This window comes from Myotis yumanensis, unplaced genomic scaffold (assembly GCF_028538775.1).
Source record: "Myotis yumanensis isolate MYYU_CA2020_CCGP unplaced genomic scaffold, mMyoYum1.0.hap1 SCAF_6, whole genome shotgun sequence".
Classification (NCBI taxonomy): domain Eukaryota; kingdom Metazoa; phylum Chordata; class Mammalia; order Chiroptera; family Vespertilionidae; genus Myotis; species Myotis yumanensis.
Genome location: NW_027223757.1, coordinates 9795499 through 9807210, shown reverse-complemented (window position 1 = coordinate 9807210; position 11712 = coordinate 9795499). Strand labels below are relative to the sequence as shown.

Below are 11712 nucleotides of genomic sequence, written 5' to 3'. Positions count from 1 at the left end.
ATGCCGGGAGCGCGCAGTGGCGGCAGCGGCGGCGACGGCACTCACAGCGGCGGCAACAGCGGGGACGCGAGCGGGGCGGTGACCGTGTGGGAGGTGGTCTCACTCTTGGGGAAGCTGCTGGGCACCGTCGCCGCGCTGAAGGTGGTCCTGTACCTGCTCCGGGTGTGCTTAGCGATGGCCTGGAAATCCGGCGGCGCCAGCCACTCGGAGCTGATCCACAACCTCCGCAGTAAGTGCCACCCCCGCCGGGTGTGGGCCACTGGGGCTGGCCAGGCCTCGACCCGGTTCCCCGGGCCGTCGGGAATGTGTCCCCCGCCTGGCCCGCTGGAGGGCTTCCGCGCAGGGTGGCACCGGCAGTCCCGAACGGCTTGCGCTTGCGATCGCGTCCCCCGGGACCTGTCACTCATCGGCGACGTGGACTGGAAGGATAGAGAGAGAGAGAGAGAGAGAGAGAGAGAGAGAGAGAGAAAGAGAGAAGAGCTCCCAGCCGCTGCCGGTGGGGCCGGGGCCAGCGTCTCCCTGGGAGCCCGGGGGAGGGGGCGCGGCACCGGTGGTGGGGCTGTCACTCGAGTCCCCCGGCTGCTTGTTGGGGTTCGGCGGGCGAGGGGCGTGCACTGAGGGTCGGGGGTATTCGCTAGGCCTCCGGGAGACGGAGGGAACTCCACCCTGGCCCCTCGCGTCTTCTCATCTTCCTCCTCCACACCGACCTCGCTGCAAGCGCTCCCCTCTCCTCCCTCCCCCGCCCTCCGTTTTTTCCTCCGGAGGGAGATGCCGCGGTCTGATACCGGCCCGGGGAGGGAGGGGAGGACGGGAGTACTGTCAGTGCGGATGCGGGAGAAATTCCCGGGGCGGCTGTCCAGCGGAGAGCTCCGTGGGGGGCGGAGGAGGAGCTCACCGGGGGGTGCTGTTCCGGGGGGACGGTTGTTTCGGGAGCCTTTGGAGATCCCGGGGTCTCTAGAGACCGTTGTGTGCGTGGAATGTTCTGACTTCTTTGAGGACCACCCTGTGCTTTGAAAGCCTTGTGTGGAAGTGTTCTCTGTATCATTCTCTGTAGTTGTTGTATTCCTTCCTCTGATGGTCACTGCAGGGTGGGACGAGTGCTGGGTCACTTTCTCTTTTTTAAATAGAGTGTTGCCTTGGCTCCGTGGTTGAGCGTCGACCTATGAACCTGGAGGTCAGGGATCGATCCCGTGTTCGCAGCACAGGCCCCGGTGGTGGGCTTGATCCCCAGTGTGGGGCGTGCAGGAAGCGCCCTCTTCCTTCCTCTTCCTTCCTCTCTGAAATAAATAAAAATATTTTGTTTTCAAAAGAGAGAAGTAAAAAGTTAACCTTAAAAAAAAACACACACACACAAGAAATACAGTGTCGCCGTCTGGTCGGGAGATCTGGATGGAGGACTCTCACTCTAGTTAGAATTTATTTCACTCTCTTTGCCATTAACTTTGCAAATAATCATATCCTGATAATGTGGTATTTTTAACTGTCATGTTATTTAGCTTATTATGTATTTGTCATGTTTCCTAAGTCAATGTGTAACCTCTGGGACTTTTAAATATATATATATATATCTGAATTCACTCAAAGAACTTAATATTCATTTCTTTTTTTCATAAATTCCAGTTAAATGTACATTATATGCTTGGATTTGTGCTGAGAATACCAGGATGAGTGAGAGAAATAACACTATCTGGCACATGGTTAGTACTTAATATTAGCCATTTGACGTTTATTTATATATTTATTTTATTTATTTATTTATTTTTTATGCTCATATATTATTATTAGCTACAACTGTGCCAGGCTCCATTTTAAGTGCTTCTCATGTTTTATTTTTTTCCAACTTACATGCACTATTATTAAAACTCACTTTTCAGGCGAGAAACAGGCAGGTTAAATGCATCTAAGATCACACTGACAGTTAAATGGCAGAGACTCAGGATTTGAACATTCTGGCTCCTGAGAATACATGATTCACAGTAACTGCCCTCTGAAATAATTCCAATATTACCATACTAGATCCCCACCCAATTTTCTGAAAGCAAATAGTGACCCACTTATTATTCTCATAGCACCCAGTTTTATGTGCAGAATAACATATATCCCCGCCACTAGAACTGTTAGGTGGCATGTTCACTCTTAATGGAGTTGTACTAGAACTACCTGCTTACTGTTAATCTACAAGTTACTAGAGCAATCACAGCTCCACAAACTTTAAAACTACACCCCTAAGCCTGTTAATATCAGTAATTTACTTATGAGACCAGTGTTTCTGATCTTTTCCCCTCCAAGACCTAGCAATTATCATTTTATGTGCCTCAGGCATGAAATAGCTCTGGCCACTGACACAGGCATCAAGCTAGGATGAACTAAGGACTGTACATCTGCTTTGCCCCTGATTGATTTAAGAGCAACACCATGATCCCTCTCCCTCTAGGGATCAATGAAAACATTTTTTTAAACGTCAAATGGTGGGACGTTTAAAGGGGGAGGGGGAGGGGAGGAGGGAGAGGGAGAGATAGAAACATCAATGGGAGAGAAACATGGATTGACTGCCTCCTGCACATCCTACTGGGGATGGAGCCTGCAACCCTGACATGTGCCCTGACCATGTGCCCTGATGGAGAATTGAAACAGCAACCTCCTGGTTTATGGGTGGACCCTCAACCACTGGGCCACACCGGCTGGGTAGCCATTTGACTTTTTTAAAAAACAGTATTTAAACTTGGAAATTGTGGCCTTAGTGTTTAGTAATGGAGAATGTTTAGATTTTAAAACTCTGCCAAGCATTGTCAGTATTCACTTTCTGGAATAATATTTGATTGAAAGTGGACATTCACATGCTTAGGCAGTATTAAGTGTGATTTAAATTCCCCATGCACATAAGCTCAATATATTGTAAATGTTTTTGTAAAATTTCTTAAAATGATCTGCTTGCTATTGCAGCATATACACCTGAAACATTCTATACACAAATTGTGTTTAAGTAATTTTCCACTGGTAAGTTATCTTAGTAGACACTTGGCTGTGGCAGAAATTTGTAATCAATCGGGCTTTTAATGTCTCTTCTTTTTGGGCCACATTTGCAGTAAGCCAAGACTACTAGTAGATCTTTTCCCAGTGGTTTTATAATCACTTTAATGTATTGCATTGCTATTCTTAGTTGAAATTTCTGAAGATGCTTTTCTATCAGCAAATTTGATAAGAAATAGTTGTTATACATGTTGATGTTGCAAATATTTAGTTTTATATTAGGTCTGTGGTAAGAGAAAATTAGAGTACTGTAATAGCTTAGCCTTTTTGTGACACTTGTGTAACTTTAGTTTCAGCTTCTTGCTGAAGTAATTCTAGCTAATGGATTTTATTTTTTCATATGAGTTTGTTATAAAAGTAATAGTTGCTCATGCAAAAATTTCAAATCAAATAAAAGTTGAAAATGTCTCCCTTTTTCCTGGTTATTCCACTGTTGTGTATTCTAATTAAATTTTTAGAAAAAGACTAAAATGTGACTATATTAATAGAAAGTGAAAAGGGATCGGCAAACTGGAAGAGGAAGTAAATTACAGTGTTGATTTTTTTTTTAAGAAATGAAGTTTATTGCCAGCACCGGTTTGGCTCAGTGGATAGAGCATCGGCCTGTGGACTGGGGGGTCCCGGGTTCGATTCCGGTCAAGGGCATGTACCTTGGTTGCGGGCACATCCCCAGTGGGGGGTGTGTAGGAGGCAGCTGATCGATGTTTCTCTCTCATCGATGTTTCTAGCTCTCTGTTCCTCTCCCTTCCTCTCTGTGAAAAAGCAATAAAATATATATATATAAAAAAAGAAATGAAGTTTATGATTGGTTTTGTCTTAATATGATAATTGAAAATACTGAATTTTTCTTTATAAGATGTACTAGAAACATGATTGTGTATGAGTTCATAGTTGACATACAACTAATAAGTTATTTTATTTTAAAAATATACATATTTTATGAATTTTTTACAGAGAGGAAGGGAGAGGGATAGAGAGTTAGAAACATGGATGAGAGACAAACATCGATCAGCTGCCTCCTGCACACCCCCTACTGGGGATGTGCCTGAAACCAAGGTACATGCCCTTGACTGGAATCGAACCTGGGACCCTTCTGTCGGCAGGGCAATGCTCTATCCACTGAACCAAACCGGTCAGGACACTAATAGGTTATTTTAGACTGTAATGGTATATCTCATCATTTATGTTGTGATGACAGCTGCTCTTAAGGAACTTAGAACAGTGGTCTAGAACCTAAGCATGCTTCACAATCTCCTGGTCACTGGAGAGCTCATTAAAAACCAATTAAGGCAGATTGCTGAGGCGCTCAAGAATTTGTACAGTTGACCCTTGAACAACACGGGTTTGAACTGAATGGGTCGACTTATAAATGGATTTTTTTCCAGCAAATATACAAGCAACCCTTCGTATCCCTGATTTGGCATTTTCAGATCCATGATTGAAAGCAGTATTTCCCATCGTGGTTGTGAATCCGAGGATGTGGAGGGCTGACTGTGTGCATTATTTTCCGTCATTTTATATAAGGCACTCAATTAAGCAAAACGTCCTCGGATTTTGGTATCTGAAGGGGTTTCTGGAATTAATCCCCTGACGATACTGAGGGACAACTTTAGTTACGTTTTGGGGGAATCAAAAGTTATATACAGATTTCAGCCAGGGGTGGGGGTGGCTGAAAGTTATATACAGATTTCAGCCAGGGGTGGGGGTGGGGTAGGGGGTGGTATCAGTGCGCCTAACCACCACGCTCTTGTAGAGTTAACTGTATTTCTAACGAGTTCCTAAGTAATGCTGCTGCTGCTCAGGGACTGGCCACATTTTGAGACTCTCTGGCGTGGAGAATTTGTGTGTAGAGAATTGAAAATTACAAGGTTAAACTCTGCCAGTGTTTGAGTTGAATCAAAGTTTTATACTTGAATAAAATAAAATTTTTAAAAAGTCCATAGCAGTCCTGCCCAATTGAGTTCTCTGTCATGACTGTTTCTTTTCTGTTCAGTACTGTAGTCACTAGCTACATGTGGCATTGAGTATTTGAAATGGGGTCAGTACAACTGAAGAACTGGATTTTTGTGTTATTTAACAAATAGTCACATGTTAATGGTTACCATACTAGACAGTGCGAGGCTGTAGAAATGAAAAATATAGTTATTTTATAATTATGGGCTAAAAATGTGCTCATGAAACAAATCGATGTAAAACAGCTGTAAGCGTGTTTAATCTAGAGAATGTGACAATTTAATGTTTATGTTAGAGTTTGTTTTCTATTTTTATGGGGAAAATTTCAAGCTATGGTAAAAATGAGGAAAAGAGAAGGGGGCAGGACTAGGGGGAGGTTGAGAGAGAGAGGTGGTCTCCTAAAGCAGGTCTCCAAGCCAGAATGTTTGTGGAAGGTTAACTCCCCCCCCCACCCCCCACCCCCCCCCACCCCCGGGCTGACATGTAGAGCAGTGAATCACTTGGGCAGAGACTTTTCAGCGTCCCCACTGAAGACCAAGGACATCCTCTGTTAGGGATTATATTAATGAAGGTATGTGTGGGGAGTAGGAAAACCCAAGAAAAGGTGCTGGAACCGCAGGTAGGCACAGCTGACTCCAGCCAGGTGTTACTAAGCCCTTAGAGCTGAGAGATTGCCTGCAGAGGACCCAGGGGAATGACAGCCCCTGCCATCTCCTTTTACCCTGGCAACTGCCTGCCAATCGTGTTGTTTGTAGACATACGTACTTATGACTTTTATCACACTCATCATCTCCATCCCCCCCCTAAGCTTCTTAAGCCCCCAACATACAACTTCCATAGAGCCTAGCATTCTCCCAAGGGTTTGGAAACATTTTACCCAAGTTTGCTTTAGTGTCTCATTGTGAACAGTGTTAAGTCCAACACACCTGCATAATGGTGACCAGCTTGCAAGAGCTAGCTAGAGCTTGGTGCCTTAGTTTTACGTCCAAATTAGTCTGTCCATCACATAAATGCTCTAGGGGTGAACTTAAAGTTGTCAAGCCTGCTCTTAACCGCAGGCCCATTAAGGTCTGATTATTAAACCCAGGCTTCTCAGAACAGTCACAGCCCCACTTGTTTTGAATTTCTGTTTTAGAAGTCACATATCTTTGTACAAAGACAACATTTCTAGGGTCCTTTTATTTCACAAAACTCCTTTCACATCCATTGCTTCTTGATTGATTGCATTTGCGTTGCTGAGTCATCCATTGGAGCATCTACCATGTGCCAGGAATACACTCCAGACAGAAATCAGGGAAGGGAGTATCAGAAGTGTTTGCAAGGGCTAGAAGGTTGCAATTTAAAGTAAGGTAATCACGGTAGGTGATGTTTGTTAAGAAATTGTTGACACTTGAGCACTTAAGTAGTTTTGGACACATAATTCCTGGTAGAGAACAGTTGTCATAGAGGCCCTGGGGCAGGAACAACTAGGGTAGTATTTCCTGGAGCACCAAGGTAACCTTGCAAGAGAAAAGCAAGTAGAGAGGGTACCGCTGAGGGTAGAGAGAAAGTGTAGATGGAGTCTGAGAATCCCTGAGACCTATCAAAGGCCCAGGTGGGCCATTTCAGGAACTTTAAGCTTTTACTTTGAGACTTGGGAGTTCCTGTAGGTTTTAAGCTGAGAACAGTGCGAGTTGATTTTCAACCTAAAACACATACTCAGACTGCAATCTATAAAACAGACTAAAATGAAGGTGGTGGTCAGGGGCCAGGTGTACAAGCCAAGAGATCAAATTGGACACACCTGCAATCAATAACCCAGAACTTGCATTCTTTGTCTCCAAGGGGAGACAAAGAATGATTAACTTGAATACATGTTGAAAAATAGAGCCAACTGAATTTCCCGTTAGGTTAGAAAGTCAAGGGTCACTCAAATGTTTTAAGCCCAAACTAGAAAACAGTTAAGTACTTTACATATTCTCATTACCCTCTCTCCCAACCCTGAGTGAAAGACAGTAACACTACCCCTCCCCCCCACTACACACACACACACACACACACACACACACACACAAAGACACCCAAAGGTGAGGCTCATAGCAGCACACCTCAGAGCCCTTGTTTTTCTCCTATAAGCCCCCAAAGCTTAAGCAAAGACCAGCCTGGAGCAGTTCACCCTTCCTTCTCCCTGCAGCTCTGCAGCCCTTGCCCTCCAGCTCCCAGGAAAATTCGATGGGAAGGTTAACTCTTAACTAACAGACTTCAAATGCTGTACTAGCCACTTAAAACAATACTAACAATTGTTCTTTTACCTAAAAAATTTCAATCCACTGCTCTAACACGTCAGTTATTTCTACTTTATTCCCTTTACATCCTGATTGTGTCATTTTGTGCATATACTGTAATGTATTGGATATTGTCATTCAGTCAACTGTTTGACTGTCTTACTGTGTGCCAGGCACTAGGGATGCAGCAGTGAACAAATCAAACATCCATTCTCTCTCATAGTTTACTTCTAATGGAGCAGACAAGTAAAATATATGTCACATGAAAAGTGACAAAGGGAAGGAGAATAGGGAGTGTGGGATATTAGGCTTGCAGTTGTAGGGGAGGAGGCCTCACTACAGTGTCATTTGAGCAAAGATTTGGTGGAGGGGAAGAAATTCAAGCCATGCACATAGAGCTGGGAGCTGAGCATTCCAGACAGAGAAAATAGCAAGTGCTAGATTTGGATTTGGGGTGTGGGAGAAAGATTGGAGTCAAGGATATGAAACCAAGGTTTCAGGCCTGGGCAACTTAGAGTGATTAGTCATTTTCTGAGTTGGAAATAATAAATAAATGGGCAGCAGGATATGTGTGTGTGTTTGTGTGTGTGTGTGGGGGGGTGTGCAAGGAAGTGTGGGAAAGAAGTTTATTTTGGGGAATGTTCCATTTGAGATACTTATAAGACATTTAAGTGGATACCTTTAGTAGGTATTTGAATATATAAGAATTATGATAATTTGTATCTTTCTGCAAATAAGTTGTAATTTAAAATTCTAGTTAGAGTATCATGTGCTAGCTACTAGTAGCATAACTATGGAAAAGAGAATATTCTGTTAGTTTTATCATGTGCATTCAAGGGCCAAATATAGCCAGCTAATAAAATTCTAAGGGACTGTTTTTAGAAATTGGAGCCTCGCTTAGAATCCAGAAAATACTTCCTCATTTTAACTTTAAAAAAATATCCTCACCTGAGGATATGTTTCATGGATTTTTAGAGAGGGGAAGGAAGAGAGAGTGAAACAATGATCGGTTGACTCCTGTACATGCCCCAACTGAGCATCTAAACCACAACCTAGGTGTGTGCCCTGACTGAGAATCGAACCAGTGACCCTTCGGTTCATGGGATGATGCCCAACCAACTGAGCCACATCAGCCAGGGCTTAACTATACATATATTTAAGAAAGATTAATAAAAGTAAGATCTCCCTGGCTGAGTAGCTCAGTTGGTTAGAGCATCATCTCAATATGCCAAGGTTATAAATTTAATCCCCCACCAGGGCACTTACAAGAGTCAACCAATGAATGCATAAATAAGTGGAACAACAAATTGATGTTTCATTTTTTCTCTCCCCCCCTCACATACTGCCTTCTTTAAAAATCAATAAAAAATTATAACAGTGGCTTGAACAAAATCAGTTTCTGTCTCCTGTAACAATCCAAGTGTAAGCAGTTCAGAGTTAATCTGGTAGTTCCATGGTGTTGAGGACCTGGGCGCTTTCTGTCTTGTTGCACTTCCTAAAGTCTTTCCCTCAACTGCAAGGTTGACAATAGTTTACTTCTGTCATTTCCATGTTCCAGCTGGTGGGGAGAAAAATGAGAAAATTCCCCATTTCTTTGAAGGGCATGATATGGAAGTTGTATACATAACTTCTGCATATGGTCCCTTGGCAAGAACTTAATTATATGCCAACAAACAAAGTAGATAATGCACCCAATTAAAGTTCTGTGAAAGAAAAGGAGTCCCTGCCACACATACATTTTGCTAAATGGAGAACACTCACACACATGCACATACATCTATATAACTACATACTGTAATAACAAGATTAGGAGAATTTAAAAGATTAATTTTTATTTTTTTTTCCATGTGTTTATTTTTATTTTATTTTATTTTTTTTATTTTTGCTAAAAGTATTACAAAGGGTATTACATAAGTGCCCTTTTTATCCCCCCCACCCTTGACAAACCCCTGCCCTCCCTTACCCCCCAGTGTCTTATGTCCATTAGTTATGCTTATATAGATGCATACAAGTCCTTCGGTTGATCTCTTACTCCCCTCCCTCCTGTCCCCCAACCCTCCCTGGCCTTCCCACTGCAGTTTGACAATCAGTTTGAGGCAGCTCTGCCTCTGTATAAAATATTAATTTTTAGTTAAGTAATATGGTTAAAAGACAAAATAATACAGAAGGACTTATGATGAAAAATAATGGTTACATGCTGTATTCCTTCCCACCCCCTGACTCAGAGTGAACCATTTTTAACTGTGTTTTTGGTTCTTGTAATTATCTTCATGTCTCTAAATCATATGCTTAAACTGCTGTCTTTGTTTTATCAACTTTAGACATCATTTTACTGACCTGCTAAGATGATGAGTATTTACACCCTATCAGCCTACCCTTCCTCACATAGTTAACATCATAATTTTTGCGTCCTCTTTTGTGGTTACCTTTGTAACTTTGAGTAATATACTTTAACCTCGGTTTTTTGTTGCATAATTTATAAACTGACACTGCTTCTTAACCCTTCCACTTTGTAGAAAATATATTAGGGATCGCTCATCTCATTTTCCAACTAATTAGCAGCTTTAACATGGTCAAAGTTAACATTTACATTTTGTTCTGAACAGTAAATCTTTTGTACTTTGTTGACTTTTTAAGTGTTGAAAATCAATAACCATCATTTTTTATATGACTGTGTTAACACTTTGGTTGAGCTATATAATGTGCTATGCGTTTATTCCCTGCTATTGTTTAATATCACAGATTCATTTACTGTTGAAGAGGAATAGTCAAATTTTTTCCCCTTTTTTACACTTCCCCAGTTGCTTGAAATTGTGCCATTTTTTATTCTCTTCATATCTAAATCATGACTCTTGTGTAGTGTTTTTGTTTGTTTCTTGGAATTAATCTTCTGTACCCTTTGCCACCCCTGAAGTAAAAGAAACAGATACCTTCTTAATGTGGCTCTAATTTTTTTTAGGAGTTTTACTAGAGGCCTGGTACATGAAATTCATACACTGGTGGTGGGGGGAAGTGTCCCCTCAGCCTAGCCTGCACCCTCTTGCAGTCTGGGACCCCTCCTTACCACCCTCATGCTCGCTGCTCCTTACCGCTTGGCTCCCTGCTCTTTAATACTGCCTAAGAGGCGGGAGAAACTCCTGCCACTGCTGCTGCACTCGCCAGCCATGAGCCTGGCTTCTGGCTGAGCCATGCTCCCCCTTTGGGAGTGCACTGACCCCCAGGGGCAGTTCCTGTGTTAAGCGTCTGCCCCCTGGTGGTCAGTGCGCATCATAGCGACCAGTCATTCCTCTGGTCGTTCTGCCGTTCGTTCGATTTGCATATTAGGGTTTTATTATATAGGATTATATAACTTACAGCTTGCATTCGATTGCATTCTCCTTTTGAATCCTACTAACTTCTCATCTGGATCAACCACATATTTGGGCCAACAGTAGCCATTGTTATAATTATTTAATTAGAATCCTTGGTCTCCAGGGTGCAGGAAGATTGGGGTATGTATGGTTCTAAAGTGGTTCACTATTTCAAAAAGCCTAATGGTAATTGCACGTTTCCTCATAATTAAGGCTATACACGCAGAGTAAACATTGAATTACTTTGCTCTTTGCCAGAAATATTTCAGGGCATTGGCAGTTGTATATGTCAGATTACCAAAAATGCGAAAATTATTTAATAACTTAGTAAATGTAGCTTGGTTTAGGCATCTTTCAAAATATGGAATTGTGGGCAAAAATAAATAATAACATTGTGGTGAAATTTTTGCAAAACACCCAATAATGGCCTAATAAAGCTTATTCTGAGCCATAATGTGTTCAAAGTTTTTCATAAATGACTTGTGAAATGCTTTTAAAAACCATTTAGGGTTTTTAGTAAATTCCATATTCCTCTATAGATTAAAGAAGCAGCCAAAGAAACTCACTTGAGTTTGATAGAAATATATTAACTAACTTAAGGGAAGTAATATTTTTAATTTACTTTTATTTTTAGAATATGTGTGGAGCGATATGTTTGATTTTAGATGTCACACTTCAGGTACCCATCTAGAGAAGAATGAATAAGTGAATATGATGATGGTTTTAAAAACTGATGGATAATTGGAAATATTGAGTGAGGCTGCTTAACATGAAAAAGATAATGCTTGAAGTGATCCTCATATGTCTTTAGATGTGTAAAAAACATTGGCTGGATAGAAAATTCAATATATTCTTTGTGGCTTCAGAAAGAGAGAGTAACACCAAGGGTACATTTAAGTGAGTTATAAAGAGTGAGATTTCATCTTAATGCAGGAAAGTGTTCTGATAATTAGAGTGGTCTGAAGGGCTGTATCACATCAGTAAAACTCTTCAAGTGGAGATCCTGGTATTGATTTATGAAGTTAGACTTGATGGCTTCTAAGGCCTCTATGACCTGGAAAGTCTATGAATCACCTCTCTGGAATTTGAATTGCATTCAGGGCTAATGAGCCACT

At 41.9% G+C, this 11712-nt stretch overlaps 1 protein-coding gene across 5 annotated transcripts in view; it reads left to right on the top strand.

The window, feature by feature from the left end:
• Positions 1–11712, top strand: part of PCMT1 (protein-L-isoaspartate (D-aspartate) O-methyltransferase) — a 40122-nt gene continuing 28410 nt past the window's right edge. For all 5 annotated transcript variants that reach the window (XR_011471798.1, XR_011471797.1, XM_070417477.1 and 2 more), the window contains exon 1: positions 1–229. Coding sequence is in view for 3 of the 5 variants with exons in the window: in XM_070417477.1 (XP_070273578.1) it covers positions 1–229 (229 nt within the window). In the remaining 2 variants the exon portion in view is untranslated. The remainder of the gene's footprint in view (positions 230–11712) is intronic.